Here is an 18,500-nt window from a genome sequence, read left to right as displayed (position 1 = left end):
AGCTCACGTTTTATGTAGACTCCATTCAACAAGTTACAAAATATGTCATGCTCCTTTAACAATTTTAGTTTCTTTTTTCAAGTAATTCCAATGTGAATCATCAATACCCGAATTTCCCGTGCCTAGTTTTGCAGTAAAAGACTGTGAATAACCAAGTGGGGCATTGTAAGAAACGTTGACTCTCTTATCTTCTTTTACGTCCCAGGAAATGCGAAAAATATTGAAGTGAACCATGTTATTAGAATACAGGAGTAAGATACTTTCTTTACAAAGGCTATATTTAACTGTTCCTTAAAAAAAATATAATTTATCAGTAATGATACACTCATTAACTTCACTTTCAATTTCATCGATTATTTTGTGTACAGATTCTATTTTATCGTGGACAGTCACTTTTGAGTTACGAGCAGGTCTAAACAGGAAGTTGTAAATACTTTTCTAATTTGACCATTTTAATATCTTGCCCCCATCACCTAATGCGCGTATATCAGGGTTATAACTCATGAAATTATCATGTTTAATGGATTTAAAATCAAGAGCCTCGTTTAATGTTAAGGAAGTACCAATTTTCGGAATATTTTCCTCAGTCACATACATTTTGAAAATACAGACTTTGGCTGTTAAAGTTGACGGAAACTTTGTCCAAATCTAATTTGCGTTTAATACTGAAATTACCCTGAACTTCGTCGAAGTCCTTGATCCTGTCATATTCTTCCTCAGCTTTCTTTCTTTCCTTCCTCTTCCCGTTTTTCAATTTCTTCTTGTCTTTGAATAGGATTTTTGCTCGTTGTTGGAAGATGTTTTATACAGATAGGCAGGCACATTTTAAAACTTAGGAATAGCATCGTTTGAGAGTTTTAAATGGTTAGGTTTTACAGTTAAAAGAGACTCATCAGGTCTTTTAACGGAATCGTCCCTAATTACGAAACTTCGTCGAAGTGTTTTATGCACACAACTGAGCTTGCTGAAGGGATGAATTCGGTTCGATGAATAGCTAAGATCCACTTTTGTTTCCGAAACACGCCAGTAGGAAATTTAAACACTGAAATATTAGGCTGTTTTGAACTGTAGTTTATTCTACAACCAGGTATACAACACGACGTGGCCATAATTCACAATGTTCACACACGTTTAAATCATTCAACACCATCGATAGCCTCACTGCTGCGAAGTTCAGATCAGCTATAAGTCACTGGCGAGAAGTGAAGCGGCTGGCGACTAGTGTGACGTAGCGCCCGAAGTGGAGGGGGAGCCTTATGGCCTGTATATCTAGTTGGCCTTGGCCTACCACTGCATTCCAGTCTCCCATCACAATTAGATTCTCGTCACCTTTTACATATTGTATTAAATCTTCTATCTCCTCATATATTCTTTTGATTTCCTCATCATCCGCTGAACTAGTAGGCATATAGACCTGCACTGTTGTGTTGGGCATTGGTTTGGTGTCTATCTTGACGACAATAATTCTTTCACTATGCTGGTCGTAGTAGCTTACCCGCTGCCCTATTTTCTTATTCATTATTAAACCAACTCCTGCATTTCCCTTGTTTGATTTTTTGTTGATAATTCGGTAGTCGCCTGACCAAAAATCTTGTTCTTCCTGCCAATGTACTTCACTTATACAAACTACATCTAACTTTAGCCTATCCATCTCCCTTTTCAGATTCTCTAACCTACCACAACGATTCAAACTTCTAACATTCCACGCTCCGACTCGCAGGATGTCAGTATCCATCTTCCTGATGATCGCCCCCTCTCGTGTAGTCCCCACCCGTAGATCCGAATGGGGGACTAGTTTACCTCCGGAATAGTTTTCCCGGGAGGAAGCCATCATCAGTACATCATTCATATAGAGAGAGCTGCATGTCCTCGGGAGGTAGTTACGGCTGTAGTTTCCTGTTGCTTTCAGCCGTGTAGCAGTATCAACACAGCTAAGCCATGTTGAGTGTTATTACCATGCCGTATCAGTCAATCATCTAGACTGCTGCCCTTGCAACTACCGAAAGGCTGCTACCCCCTTTTCGATGAACCATTCCTTAGTCTGGTCTCTCAACAGATACCCATCCGATATGGTTGCACCTGTGGCTCGGCTATCTGCATCATTGGGACACGCAAGCCTCCTCACCGTGGCAAGGTCTCATGGTTCGCGGAGGAACCCATATGGAGGTGCTTTTGTTCGCACGGTTCATAATAATTAATATGACGCAATGTGACCCTATTTTGGATCAAACTATAAAACATCACTGATCTGCATTTACGACTGTCACCCAGGGTGGCAGATTTATCATCAGTTGTTTGCATAGTCTTTTCTTATACATTTCCAAGGAAGTTGAAAATTTATTAACATTCCCTTGGTAAATTATTTCCAATTCATAATTCCTCTTCTTATAAACAAATATTTGCCCCAATTTGTCCTCTTGAATTCCATCTTTTTCTTCATGTTATGTTCTTTCCTACTTTCAGAAACTCCATTTAAGCTTGTTCCTCTACTATCGTCATTCCGTACTTTCACTCCATTGGCAACTTGAAACGTACTGCTTAGTTAAGCAACTCTTCTTCTTACTCCCAAATGGTTGAAGACCAAAGTTTCCAACATTTCTGTAACACTACTCTATCAGAAATCACCCAGAACAAAACATGCTGCTTTCCTTTGGATCTTTTCCAGTTCTCTAATCAAATAATCCTGGTTAGGGTCCCATACACTGGAACCAAACTCTAATTGGGACCTATGAGCGACGACTTATATGACCTAAATTTTCCAGCATTTTCCTTTATATTTCCAGAAAATAGAACTCGAGAATTTGGAAGGTGAATGATCCTGTAATGATTAAGAAGGGAGTTCTTCAAGGCAGTGTTGTTGGACCTGTTTGTTTTCTTATATGTATATAAATTGTATGAATAAAGAACTTGAATCAGAGATAAACCTTCAAGCGGAAGATTTTATACTGTGTAGAGTAGTAAATAAGTTACAGGATTGTGAGCAATTGCAAAAAAAAACCTTGACAGTGTTGTGAAATGGACAGCAGGCAGTGATATTATGGTAAATGGGGTTAAAACTCAGGTTATGAGTTTCATCAAGAAGACCAAGTCCTCTCAGTTTTGAAAGGGTGAAAGTAACTCATGGCGATCGCAGTAAATACCTTGGTGTTAATGTAAGGAAAGATCTTCGTTAGGGTAATCACGTAACTGGTATTGAAAATAAAGGTTACAGATATCTCCATATGGTTATGAGCAGGGATAGAAAAAAAATAGAAATAATTCAGTAGCCAGTCCCCTTTTATCAGGAGCCAGCACATTTTTTGGAAATATACATTATGAAAACCAGAGGTTAGACTAGGATAAAGCTACATATTGGTTTTGAAATGTGACCTTAAGTAGTATATTCTCAGTTCATATAAGAATGGAAATTTATATTTTAACAGATTCTAACCCAAATAATCACCAGTCACTTTCAAGGTCAGCCATCTGTTAAAATTACACTACATTTGCCTGTTTGATTTCCCACCAAAATACCAACGATCAATATATTTTGTTGCATCAAAGTCTTAAAGATGGTCCATTCAAAGATATCATCATGAGAATTAAGTTCTTCTGGGCAAGCTTGGTTTGCAGTTTGTGTTTAATAATATTCATTGTGCTGAACCCTTGCTCACATGATGAGTCGATACAGGATTTGTTGCCACTATATCCTAAGGAGCTTTCCTAAAATCGGAAATCGCCTTTTCAAGTAGATCATTCAGTGGAAGACCTTTCCCGACTACTTTGAACTTGTTCCACTCGCTCAGCATGTCTTCTACGTTGTTCTCCTCATTTTGAAGGTGTTTTGAAAAATGTGTGGCAAGAAGCTGTATTTCACTATTGCCATAATTTTACAGTTGTTTTCCTTGTGGCCAGAAATATATGTCAGTAACACCAGTTGCACTTTAAATGTCCTCATTTTGAAGAAACGTGTCTTTCAGAAAGTTAATCCCACTTGCCAAAATATGTTCCTTGTCGCTCGTGAAATTCTTATTTGACACACCTCATAACTGTATTCCACTGAAAACTCCTGAACGTGTTATAGGAAAAAAAACTTTTCTGCCATTGGACCCTTGGTGTTGTGAAGTTGCTGCAATGAATTAATTGTATTATTTGCATGCACTTTTATCTGACTTAAAATGAGAACATGCCTCAGAAATACAAGTGAAAGTCTTTTGAATATATTCAGATAGTCGTACAAGAAGTGAATTATGATGACACATTTAAGAAGTGAATTATGATGACACATTTGAAGTCCTTGATCTTCTTTAGAAGACCTTTAGCTGTGATTCCGTCTTCACCTTTCCTTTCAGAAATATTCTCTAAATGCACCAGTAGGCATTCCCAGTCTTTGACAACTGCATGCAATGCATTTAATTTGCTTGCTACCCATCTAACTTGGTGTAAGTACTCCAATTTAGATATTACATATTCCAGTAACTCCGAAATTTTCTTCAGTTCATGAAGTCGTTTTGGCGAATGTCGATAAAACATATATAGTTTCCTGAGTATAGAATCAATTTCTCATCAATGATTTTAAAGTTTCACATTTTTCAGTGAGTGAAGAACAATGAGTTGGAGTTGATGTGTAACACAATGAACGTTTTACCAAGTTCTCAATTTTTTTCAGATATTTTTGTAAACATACCATTACGGACACCAATCACACAAGGTGCTCCATCAGTCCCTATACCTAATAGTTTAGTACCGTAAAAAGTTCTCCGAGCCCTAACTGAAGCAATTCTGTTTCTAGAGCCTCCATTTAGCTATCACTTGTTGCATCCTCCAATGACACAATAGTCACCTTGTTTTAAAAAAAGAATGTAAAGTATCAGCTCCTCATCATCAGATTTATCTGTTGATCCATCGAGTAAGATACTGACATGAACTTTCCTTAATGCCACATGTAAAATCTTTACGAAGATGTGAGGCAATGTATGAAATAAATTCTCTACATTGTGTATCATTCACATACTTCTCTGAATCAGTAACATTCAACTTGCTTAACAATGCAAACAAACCTTCAAAATCAGTGTAGGGTCTAACAATGCATTCATATGCTGTAACATATTAGCATTCATTTTCTTTATGCGCTTTGCTAAAAGTGCACATTCAGGATTTTTCATGAAACTTGCAGCCTCCTGCCGACCCCGCGATGTAGGGGTAGCGTGCCTGCCTCTTACCCGGAGGCCCCGGGTTTGATTCCCGGCCAGGTTAGGAATTTTTACCTGGATCTGAAGGCTGGTTCGAGGTCCACTCAGCCTACATGATTGCAATTGAGGAGCTATCTGACGGTGAGATGGCGGCCCCGGTCAAGAAAGCCAAGGATACAGCCGAGAGGATTTGTCATGCTGATCACACGACACCTCGTAATCTGCAGGCCTCCAGGCTGAGCAGCGGTCACTTGGTAGGCTAAGGCCCTTTGGGGCTGTTACACCATTTTTTTCAGCCTCCTGACATTTCAAGTGAGGATAGGATTTTTCGTATGTTTTAAACGTTTCCAGTTTAAATGGTCCTGAAAATCCTGATACACCTTTAGAATGTTTGTCGACAATACTACGAAAGTTACTACATAATTTATACTTCGCAATCCCTTCTTCATAGCACAGCCACGGTAATAATTCAAGCTATGATTCTCTGCATTGTGGATCATTCGATACTTCTCTGAATCAGTAACATTCAACTTGCTTAACAATGTAACCAAACCTTCAAAATCTGTGTAGGGTCTGTTATTTTTTGCAATATGATAAGATGCCGTGAACAATGAATTCGTATGCTGTAACGTAGTTCTAATACTGCTAATCATGAACAATTTAATTATAAATGGGAATTAACAGTTCTGTGTACATATAAATTAATACATGAAAGAGTCTCGATGATGGGCATACTAAAGATGTTAGAACTTTGTTATTTTCAAATTTATTCATAATTTCATCCCAGTTTTTAATGTCAATTTGTATATATTTGTTTCAATTTTTATTTTATTTTTTTCAATTATGTGCTTGCACATTTGTTTAGTTATTAGATGTTTTACATTAAGGCTGAAGATAGCCAGCCCCGGCCAAAACTAGTCCCTAATTAATGTAATTTAGAATATTGCATATTATAGTATTGAAAGGTGGACCATTACTACATTAATTTAATAATTATATTGTAATTGCAATTCAATACGGATCAGAACCATGAAGTTTATAACCTATGACGACCTATGACAGAGGTGTTGCCTGAATCCATGTACTCTTGGTACACTGTGTGATACGGAAAGCTCAGTGCCTGAATGTCTTCAGAAATGGAATTGCCAATACTTCTGGCATAGAAAATCTGACTGTGATCAAATATGACATATTTTACTCATCCTGTACTAAACACTCATATAACCAATACAAGGTCTGATGACATCACAGTAGAGTGTCACGCCTGACTTTAGCCAAAACGGTAGCCATCTCTAATTTAGTTTCTCACCAGTATATTTTGTTTCTTGATGTATGTATCACATCATGCTTTTATTGCTTTTCCTAACTATATTTCTGCATTGTGTTCATCATATAAATTTGTATATATTTTCCTTAATATTTCTCAGCTATTTTGTACAAACTCAAATTAGGTCAGTCTGTAACAACGATACCGACAGTAGGATTTAATGTAGAAACTGTTACGTATAAAAATGTTAAGTTTAATGTTTGGGTGAGTATAAAGTTTTATTTTTTTTATTTTTGATGTTTTTATGAACATATTTGTTAATGGGTTTGACTGATGGTATATTTTCTTGTTTATAGGATGTAGGTGGGCAGGACAAAATCCGACCACTATGGAGACATTACTACACAGGTACACAAGGACTTATCTTTGTTGTAGACTGTGCAGATAGGGACCGAATTGATGAAGCAAGACAAGAACTTCACAGGATAATTAATGACAGAGAAATGAGGGATGCAATCATTCTTATATTTGCAAATAAGCAAGATTTGCCAGATGGTAAGTATTGTGAATTATTACATTTCTGTAAGACTAAGTGATTTAGAGCCAGATGGAACAGCATTCCTTCATTAGTGAAATATTGCCTCATTATATTCTTCTTGCAATTCGGTAATCGTAAGTTGAGAAGCTGAATTGCACAGAATTTGTTGAAAGAGAGTGTTAATGTGTACAGATGCTCAAAAAAAGAATGAGTGCATGGTATAGTACGTTTCTTGCATTTAGTATTTTATCGGGCTTAATTTTAATTATCAAAATATAATTTACCTCCAATGTAGATACTAACACTGCAGGTACCCACAACAAACACTATATAGATTCAGTTATTTCTGAGGAAAGTAAACAGTATGAGTAAACAGTGCCACCATGCTATGTGGAGTCAGTATGCTGATAACTAGCTTGTTCTATGCATCAGGAGAGAGGCTACATTAGTGTAATTAACTGTGTGCTCTTTGCAAATAGTGAAATGGAGAAATTATATTAACAGTATGTTAACATCAAATTCTGCTTTAGGTTAGGAAAAGCAGCTTCAGAATATATTGCAAAATACTGAAAATGGTTTTTGGGGAGCAGAGTATGGGATGTTCCCAAATATTTGAGTGGTTTTCATGCTTTAAAAGGGGTAGAATGCCAGAAATGATCACAAAAGTGTATCAAACTGTTCCTTAAAGACAGTTGTTGAACCATTGGTGAAGTTAGTGCTCTAGTGGGAATCAATCGTGGAACCTACCTCTACGTTCTATAGAAGATTTACACATACAAGATTTGTATCAAAGTTCTTGCCCAGAATCCTGAATGATGACCAAATGCACCAAAGAGCTGATCTTTACTCAGACATCAAAGAACAATAGGTTAATGACCCCTGCTTTCTTTTCAATGTCATTGCAGGTGATCAAACCTGGGTTTACACCTATGACCTGGAACAAACTACAGTCCATTCACTGGAGAAATCCGGAGTCGCCTTGCTCGGATAAAAGCCATGCATGTCAAAAGCAGCACGAAGTTTGTTTGGTTTTTTAATCGGAAAGGAATTGTTCACAAGAAGTTTATCCGACCTCATCAAACAGTTGACATTGCTTTCTGCATTGAAGTTCTGAAACAGCTATGGGAAGATGTGAGAGGTGGCTAAACAACATGTGGTTAATTTGCCATGAAAATGCACTGCCCATACTCCTCTCCCGACTTGACAATTTTAGGCCAAGAACAACATGAGCATGGCACCACATCGTCCCTATTTGCCCAGCCTCACATCCTAAGACTTCTTTTGCATTTCCAAAACTAAAAATGCAACTGAAGGGGTGAGTGAAATTCAAACTGAATCACAATTAGTTATGAACACATGGCAAGAAAATGTCTTCCTAGAATGCTTCAGATTGTGGAATTGCTGCTGGAATTGATGTCTAGCCTCAAAAGTGGATTACCAGTCTTCAAAGGTGATTGGGACCAATAATGTTTAAGGTACACAATGAAGTATGAGATCAGTCTGGGAATTTCTGTGAATTAACTACATGTCTTGTTAATCCTCTGTTTACAGTGCTTCACACGAAATGTAAAAGACAGAAAGCCACTTTGCTGTGGTTTTATTTCACGTTTTGTAGACCAGATAACCAAATCTGCCTGGTGTTATTTATATGGACAAAGAAAGAAAAAAAAGGAAAAGAAATCCATTGAAAAAAGGCACACAACAATGGTTTATATATTAAACTCTTAAAATTATACCATTGTATGTAGTTCTGATTGTATTCATTGGTACTATATCAGGTTCTGAAAAGCCATCAAAAGTGCCACCTTGGCTACCTGTACCTCTTTCCAAGACTTCATCATCAACTGCAATCTGTGAAGCAATAGTCGCTGTCTTCATTTTTAGCAGTTTAAAGGAAAGAGATTGTCATTCAGAAAAGTAGCTGGGCAAACTGCTACTACAATTATTGTTTACTGAAGATTTCTAGCTATTTTCTATGGTAGATTATTATTCTGTAGCCTTTTGTACTCTGTTAAAACCTGCATACATTTTGCCTGATGGACTCTCATCCTCATCACTCGTTGAGACAGCATATGAGCATTGTATGGCACTCTGTCTGCTTCTAGCGTCTGTTTAACTGGAGATTCATGAATATCTAGGAATTTAGAGAACTATGTGGCTGTCACTGCACACTTTATAAAATGAAGATTTTAAACTGGAGTCAGTGTTGCTGGAAGTATCAGTTCTGCCTCCTAATCATGCAAGTGTGATTTTAGCAGTTGGCTGCTATTTTGACTATGTAATAGTTCTGGAAATGCAAATGGGTCACTGCAAAAATTTCCTGTGAAAGTGTGAGTGTGAATGACAACCTGGTGAAGGGGACAGTAGGATTGAAGAAGGAAGTGGAGAAAGCGAGATGGAGGTACAGTACAGTTATTCACATACTTACTATGGTGCAGCTAGGGGCTCAAGATTAAATTAATAAATTTCATTGTTTGTCTGTATTGAACCAAGATTACAACTTTTATTATAATTTGGATCCACCTTATTCAATACATAAACACTGTTGTTTAGATGAAATTACAACATATATTTCAATCGGAACTAGTTTCGACGCCCTTTTTGCGTCGTCATCAACTGATATAGGTTCTTGGAAAAATTGGCAATCACATAAGTTTATCTACGTCAAATTGAACACAATTTAAAACCATATTAACAACCTAAAACTGTGTTGCCATTGTACTGTCTCAAAGTCCGTATTTTCTACAAGTCCAAGACTTGCGAGTCTTAAACCTTAAATTGGTGAAAACATATGTTTGCTCACTAATAAAATAACATGGATTTAAAAGAACAACAACTTAAAAATAAAATAGTCTTGAAGAAACATTAGCTTAATTTAATTTAACTTAATTTAACACACTTCTTAAAACGTGACGTAGAATCGTATTAAAATACTTCAATAAAATCTTCAGGCTCGCTTTAATGGAGCAATCATAGTGAGGTGGAAACGAGCAATCGGTCCTTTAAGATGTTAACACACCGGGCGAGTTGGCCGTGCGCGTAGAGGCGCGCGGCTGTGAGCTTGCATCCGGGAGATAGTAGGTTCGAATCCCACTATCGGCAGCCCTGAAGATGGTTTTCCGTGGTTTCCCATTTTCACACCAGGCAAATGCTGGGGCTGTACCTTAATTAAGGCCACGGCCGCTTCCTTCCAACTCCTAAGCCTTTCCTATCCCATCGTCGCCATAAGACCTATTTGTGGCGATACGACGTAAAGCCCCTAGCAAAAAAAAAATTTTAACAAGTACAACGTTCCCAGTTCAATGTGGACCTGAAATAATGGGAATGTAATAAACTATCACTTAACTGAAGAGGCAAAATAAAGAATCTTAGGAAGGGAGGGAAAAAGGAAATGAACAGTGTTTTGAGTAATTCAGGTGAACTCATAATAGATCCCAGGGAATCTCTGGAGAGGTGGAGGGAATATTTTGAACATCTTCTCAATATAAAAGGTAAAATGTAAAAGGAAATCATCCTGGTGGTGTTGCGAACAGCCAAGCTCATGGGGAAGAGGAAAATTATGGTGAAATTACGCTTGAGGAAGTGGAAAGGATGGTAAATAAACTCCATTGTCATAAGGCAGCAGGAATAGATGAAATTAGACCTGAAATGGTGAAGTATAGTGGAAAGGCAGGGATGAAATGGCTTCATAGTGTAGTAAGATTAGCATGGAGTGTTTGTAAGGTACCTTCAGATTGGACAAAAGCAGTAATTGCACATATCTATTAGCAAGTGAACAGGAAGGATTGCTACAACTATCGAGGTATCTCATTGATTAGTATACCAAGCAAAGTATTCACTGGCATCTTGGAAGGGAGGGTGTGATCAGTCGTTGAGAGGAAGTTGGATGAAAACCAGTGTGGTTTCAGACCACAGAGAGGCTGTCAGGATCAGATTTTCAGTATGCGCCAGGTAATTGAAAAATGCTACGAGAGGAATAGGCAATTGTGTTTATGTTTTGTAGATCTAGAGAAAGCATATGACAGGGTACTGAGGGAAAAGATGTTCCCTATACTGATGGACTATGGAATGAAATGTAGATTATTAAAATCAATCAAAGGCATCTATGTTGACAATTGGGCTTCAGTGAGAATTGATGGTAAAATGAGTTCTTGGTTCAGGGTACTTACAAGGGTTAGACAAGGCTGTAATCGTTCACCTTTGCTGTTTGTAGTTTACATGGATCATCTGCTGAAAGGTATAAAATGGCAGGGAGGGATTCAGTTAGGTGGAAATGTAGTAAGCAGTCTGGCCTATGCTGACGACTTGGTCTTAATGGCAGACTGTGCTGAAAGCCTGCAGTCTAACATCTTGGAACTTGAAAATAGGTGCAATGAGTATGGTATGAAAATTAGCCTCTCGAAGACTAAATTGATGTCAGTAGGTAAGAAATTCAACAGAATTGAATGTCAGATTGGTGATACAAAGCTAGAACAGGTCGATAATTTCAAGTATTTAGGTTGTGTGTTCTACCTGGATGGTAATATAGGGAGATTAAATCAAGGTGTAGTAAAGCTAATGCAGTGAACTTGCAGTTGCGATCAGCAGTATTCTGTAAGAAGGAAGTCAGCTCCCAGACAAAACTATCTTTACATCGGTCTGTTTTCAGACCAACTTTGCTTTATGGGAGCGAAAGCTGGGTGGACTCAGGATATCTTATTCATAAGTTAGAAGTAACAGACATGAAAGTAGCAAGAATGATTGCTGGTACAAACAGGTGGGAACAATGGCAGGAGGGTACTCGGAATGAGGAGATAAAGGTTAATTTAGGAATGAACTCGATGGATGAAGCTGTACGCATAAACCGGCTTCAGTGGTGGGGTCATATGAGGTGGATGGAGGAGGATAGGTTACCTAGGAGAATGATGGACTCTGTTATGGAGGGTAGAGGTAGACCAAGACGACAATGGTTAGACTCAGTTTCTAACAATTTAAAGATAAGAGGTATAGAACTAAATGAGGCCACAGCAGTAGTTGCAAATGCAGCGATGTTTAGTAAATTCACAGAGGCTTACAGACTGAGCGCTGAAGGGCATAACGGTCTATAATGATTATGCATGTATGTTCCTGGACAAAAGAAAATCACGCTAGTTTCAATCCATTATTTACATATTTACATAAACCGGTTAATTAAATACAGTAAGGTATATCCAGGGTTCCTAATCTTATAAACTACACTGCTTCTACTGACAGAATGTTCTGTCGCAAGTGGATCAGCACTGACACCGTCTTCTTTTAAAAAAAATTAGCTCCAGGCTAAATACAAATAATTTACACAATGTTGACACAAGGACATGGACAACGAGAATAGTACACACACACATGACAAATGAAATAAACGAACTATAAAAATTCCTGAAAACAAAAGCAAAAATCACTGGATACCTGAAATAAATATACAGGAGAAATACACTTCTTCATAATTTAGGTCCCGATCACGCCTGTCCCAGTCAGGCCTGGGCTTGGTGGGTATGCATTCGTGGCACAGTAGGGATTTCACTTTCATTCTAACTGTACATCAGCTGTAAACATTGCAAGAATTCTATCTAGCAGGAAGATAACTGAGTGAGTGAGGTGGGGAGGCCATTCTTACAAGTGGATTCATGGGCGTTTAATTTCATTCATGGCGGTTCCAACCTGCCAGCCTTTCTCATTACAAGGGAACTTCAAACGCATTGTCTCTACTACTCTAGCTGCCTTGCTACACACTAACAAAATATCTCTTTCTCTCATTCACAAAATATTCTGTCTTAACAGAAACACCAAGCCTCCTTATTACACAACTTATTGACCACGCAATTCTCTATCAAAGAAGAAGTCACTCGGGCCTTCTCTATTCGCAGCATGGGAGTTCGAATCTCAACTGTATCACTGAAAATCCAGGCGTATGCAAGCCTGTCTCTTAATAAGGAGCTATCACTCACATTTTTCCCTTCACTGAAATTTTCACAGGTCTCTATTCCTGTTTCAATACCCTCATTATATTCTAGGTGATATCTGCCTTTCTTTGCACCTTTATTGCACTCCTACCCCAAATCGTCTGTCTTCTCTGCTCAAATAAAATACTTGCTTCTCAACGACACCTTACACTCCAAGTGATGAAAATCATATACCTGAAAACACGCTCTTCCATAATAATTAAAGTAACCTACACTGCTTTGAATATTCTTATCCCTCGCGACATTAAGGCCGCATAGCCTCGGTAATGAAGAAGCTACCTCTTGATTTTACATCTAAAACACATATCGGAATACCCTGATATAAAAACAACTAAAACACACTCCTGTCTACACCTAATCACATATCTTTTTCCCAATACTAAACTAACACAGAAAAATAAGGATACTAGCATGCAATTGCTCTGGATAACCAATTACGAAACCTAGAACAACACATAGCTCAGCTCTGTTAAATTGAAATAATAAATATCGTACTTCAACCTATTCAATACAAGTAAATAAGAGATGTAGAGATTACATTCTTATTTAATTAAAAGTGGAAATGGTACCGGTTTCGACCCAAGTCTGGGTCATCATCAGCCGATTATAACTCCAAAAATAATGCATAAGTAAGAAAGAAGTTAACGGTCAAGTCCACATAATATCAGTTAAAGAAGCGATATAAAAATGACGGGGTAGGCACTGTAAAATTCAGACGAAGTGGAATGTAAGTCACTTAAAAGAAGTAATGCGTAATCTTCCGAGCATCAGCACAGCACACGCAATGTTTGGCACTGTCTCACAATGTTCACGAAAAGCAGAGAACAGTTGAATGAGCAAGACTGCATAAACCGTCAGGCACAAAGTCACAACACAATACAAATATGAAGATCTAAAGTCATGAAGAAGCCGAAGACGAGCAGCTCAACCGAAGTAACTTGCAAGCTCCAGAAGATTGGCGCGGTGTTTACAACGTCAAGTGCTGTAGTTTTATACGCTGACGGAGATTGAAGGATAGATTAATGATCAAGTATTTGCTTAGTTCACGAAAATGTACCGTATGAATACGTAATTATGATCTTGAAGATTTTTAGAACAGTTGACGTGAAAAAACAATAGTGAATAGAAAAAATGGTAAAAAGCGCAATACCAGAAACAAATGAAAACGCGTATGCACAGTACGCTATTTCTTGAATATAAAAAAATTCAGGTCGTGATTGAAGTAGTCAAAGTTGGCGGATGCAAGGCATGAGTTTAAATTTGAAAGTGAGGGCCCAAAATGAAGGTGGCAATGTAGCTTTTTTTTTTTTAGAGGTGAAAAGAAAAATAGGATAAGTTAATAAAGAAAGAAGATTAGTGGATAAGAAAAGATTAAAAGGGTTTAAAGTTAAAAGGTGGTGAGAAAGGATAAGATAGGGATGAAGGAGGGGTAGTTTAGGGTGGGTTACTGGAGGTAGAAAATGTGGGTAGGAACTTTGTAAGGCATGGAAAATTGAATTCAGGTTTTGAAATTTAGAATTTTTGAGAAGAAGAATTAGGAAGTCAAATAGGATGTTGGGTTTTTCAGAAATGTTGTTTAAGTTGAAATTGGGGTTGAAGTATTGGTCAAGGTGAATAAACCAATTTTCAGTAGTGTTTAAGAGGGGGCCTTTGTTAATGATTTTAAGTATTTTCATGTCTTTTTCAATATTGGTGAAATTGTGCTTGGAGTCATGTATGTGTTGTCCTATGGCGGAGAATCTGTTGTATTTAATGACGTTGATATGTTCGGAGTATCTGATGTTGAAGTTGCGGCCAGTTTGACCCATGTACGAGGAGCTGCAGTTGTTACATTTGAATCTGTATACTCCGGATTTTGAAAAAGCATTAGATTTATTTAGTGATTTAGAGTTGTGTAATATATCAAAATTTCTGTTATTGGTTCTAAAGGAAATTTTCATGTTATGTTTTTTAAGAACATTAGTTATTTTATAAGCTTCTTGAGTGAAAGTGAAAGTGGAAAATGCAGTGGGTTTGGTTTTGTCTTTAGATAAAGTAGTTTTAGGACGGTGTTTGAATTTGTTGATGCTACGGTTTATGAAGGAGTTGTTATAGCCATTGAATTTAGCGATGTTACGGATGGTGTTTAATTCATTATTTAAATCTTTTTTAGACATAGGGGTGTTGAAGGCACGGAAAATTAGGCTGTTATAAGTAGCACGTTTATGTGCTTGAGGGTCCGAAGAATCTTGTCGTATTGTGGTTGCAGTTTGGGGTGGTTTTCTGAAAATTTTGTAAGATAAAGAAGAAGGATGTCTAGTAATGGTTAAGTCTAGAAAATTAAGAGTTTTGTTGTGTTCTAATTCGAGGGTGAATTTAATGTTGGAGTCAATGATGTTGAGGAGAAGAAGTGTAGAGGCTGCATTGGTCGATTCTTCGTTTAAAATTACTAATGTGTCATCGACATATCTGGCCCAAAAGAGGATGTTAGAGAAATTATTATTATTATTAATTTTTGTGTTTTCTAAGAAGTCGAGGTAAATTTCAGCTAGAATGCCTGAAGCTGGTGAGCCCATAGCTAAACCATCTTGTTGATAAATGGTGTTGTCAAAGGTAAAATAATTATTGTTGAGAACCAATTTTAAGATTGACATGAAGTCTTGAATTTCTAGTTTACTCAGATTACTGAATTTGTTTAAGTTGTTGTTTATTATGGGGAATAATTTGGAAATTGGAATACTAGGGTACATGTTTACGATGTCAAAAGAATGGAGAGAAAAGTTTGGTTGGATGTCAAAGTTCTTTAATTTGTCGATTAATTCAGAAGTGTTTTTGATAGATTTGTTGGATAAAAATCTCTTATTTACTTGTATTGAATAGGTTGAACTACCATATTTATTATTTCAATTTAACTGTGATACTTTTCAATACGGAACGATGAAATTTTTATCTTTAAATAGCTCAGCTCTAGCGAGCTGGCATTTAATGTTAACATTAAATCTACATAGGATGAAACTAAGCTGACTCCTTCTGTCTAAGAACATGCTTATAATATTGACATTTCACTTAGCTTTGTCGATCTCTGCTTCCACACCAGTCACATGACTGCTGTGCCTGTAGATTTACGCTGCCATCATAACACAGTGGATGTTGTCGCAATACACTGGATTAACACTGGATGGTGCCACCATAGTCCTTGTAGATAACACTCCTAGAATGAATAGTTAATAATTCTTCACTTGCTCTATATACCCGCTTACCTCACATACGCAAATATCACTCAATACAAATAATTAAACCATAGAATATTGAGCTTCGTTCAGAGTTAATGTTTAACGGAATAGATCCCGTACCAGTTCGTATGTTTGAGCAATAATCGTATCGAGCGCACACGCTACTTCCGTGGTCACGATTTATGACCCGATAAATGTTTGCATATAAACACTGTTAAATCAGTTTGCGAGAGTCATATTGGTTTATGCATTTACCGTCTTTTACCGTCTTTTGAATTTTCAACATACACTGTGCCTCGCACACTCGGCATTACTATATTTAGTCACACAGGCAGAGGTAACTGCCACAATAACGTACTGTTCACTCCTGGATTTATCAGTCTAATTCGCACCAGGACGGTGCATTTTAACACAGTTCTCAAAAATAGATTCACTGTTCATTACATTCAGTTCTCAAAATTATATTAGTAATAGCGTCACTGTTGAAATTTATAACAGACAAAAGAACAGGCAGCCACGACTGACGTGGACATTGCCGACCGACTGAGAAACGAGTGACGAATGACCACGCTTCCCTTGCTGCTCGTGGGTTTATAGATTCACTGGCCTTATTCAAGAGTGGGGGTTCCCCAGGGGACTATAGCTTGAGGGCTCAACCGTTTTCTGAAGATAAAGCGTGCTACCGTTGGAAAACAGCAATTCAGTACATTGATTGAAAGTAGCTGAAATATGAAGAGATGTGTCTGTAAATTCAACTGCAACTCAGTAGTCATATCAAAACCGTGGAGCATAATAGAGATAATAGCAGGTCAGCACTGCGATAGATGAAGTTGGTAGTCCGGAAAAATTTGTCTTGGGGTTCACCATGACCATAAACCACGCCTTCTAGCTTGCAGTTGGCTTACTTTGAACACGCTACGCATCAGGCGATACTGCGACACTCCCTGCAGACTCGTTCAAACTTTCAAATTACTCACTATTTCAAAGCTTGCTACTGACTGTTCTCTAACTCCGCACAGTCCAGAATGAAACCGTTGACTAACCGCCTCTCTCACAAAGCTTTACAATATAACAAGCCCACAGTGTTGCTCGGTATTCAAATAAATATACATGGGGCATTTATGATATGTCTCAATGGGAAAATCTTGCTTCCTGCCATATGTGTTGATACTGAATGAATAATTTCTCAAAAAACCTCACTGGAACTGTTACTTAATAGTGAAGCATTTCTTAATGATGGTCTTGTAAGGACAATCGGCCCAGTTGTTGTGTGTTGGTTATAATGGTAGCATAAATTAAAGAAGATCCATTTTGGTTTTGGACATTCTACACTCCACATAAGTTGGGACTGATCATGTTCTAAATTTTAATTTTAAAAAGTGTATGTAAGATAAAGATTTTACTGCAGCCGATGGCCATTAAAATATGTTTACATGACTAAATACATCAAACAGAATTTGGTTAGTCCCATCTGTCTTTTAGTACACGTCACAACATGATATAAGTTGCAAGTCTTCTCGCACAGGTCACATATACATTCCTTTCTCCGGGTGTGAAAAGTTTTGTTAGCACACACACGATGATGAAAACCATGTGTTGCTAATCTAGTCACTATTTGCCTGAGTTCATAGTTTGCCTTCATCCAATCCGTACTGGTCATAGCCTCTGTGGTGTAAAATGTTTCCCATATATCTCCCTTCTTGGTTTGCAGCTCTGTTTGTAACTGGTTGAATGCATCTGTAGACGGCATTATTAGTTTGTGATGTAGTTCTTCTGTATAGAAGAGTTCTCTTGTCAGCTCGTAACATAGTCTTGAAGGAGTGAATTTGGATAAACATACCGTAATACTTTTTTCATGTAGATTGCTTTTACACTTTCAATGTCCCGAATATTTCCTTTAGTGAGATGTTCCCATATCAATTCTAGTCCGTACGTCATTATTGGAGATATTTTTTTGCATGGAACAATTTCATAGGGACTTCAACCAAAAGTTTGCGTAAGATGTCATTCATTGCTATTACGGCCGCAGCCACTCTATCCTTGATGTTTCTGGTATAAGTAGTTCCTGACGTCTGTAATGTAATGCCCAAATATTTAAAGTTGTTTACGATTGGCATAGTTTCTCCTCCGTTTTCATAGTGAAATTTCTCTTTTAATGCTGTTCTGCCTCCCTTGCGGAAGATCATCTGTACCGTCTTTTGTCAATTAATTCTGAATTTATTGTCCTCTGCCGAAATGTTCAGCTTGTTGAAAGCAGCCTGTAGTTTTTCGTGTTTTTCTGATACGAGTACCATGTCATCTGCATACATGTATATATGTACCTCGTCGCCTTTG

General features: G+C 37.6%; 1 protein-coding gene across 1 annotated transcript in view; it reads left to right on the top strand.

The window, feature by feature from the left end:
• Arf6 (ADP-ribosylation factor 6) overlaps window positions 1–18,500 on the top strand; it is a 367,638-nt gene that overhangs the window by 345,205 nt on the left and 3,933 nt on the right. Inside the window, exons 4-5 of the mRNA XM_067145838.2 lie at window positions 6,599–6,702; window positions 6,795–6,993. Of these exons, the coding sequence (XP_067001939.1) occupies window positions 6,599–6,702; window positions 6,795–6,993 (303 nt within the window). The remainder of the gene's footprint in view (window positions 1–6,598; window positions 6,703–6,794; window positions 6,994–18,500) is intronic.

Source organism: Anabrus simplex, chromosome 4, assembly GCF_040414725.1.
Source record: "Anabrus simplex isolate iqAnaSimp1 chromosome 4, ASM4041472v1, whole genome shotgun sequence".
Lineage (NCBI taxonomy): Eukaryota > Metazoa > Arthropoda > Insecta > Orthoptera > Tettigoniidae > Anabrus > Anabrus simplex.
Note: the sequence above shows the minus strand (reverse complement) of the source record. Positions and strands in the feature narration are given on the sequence as shown.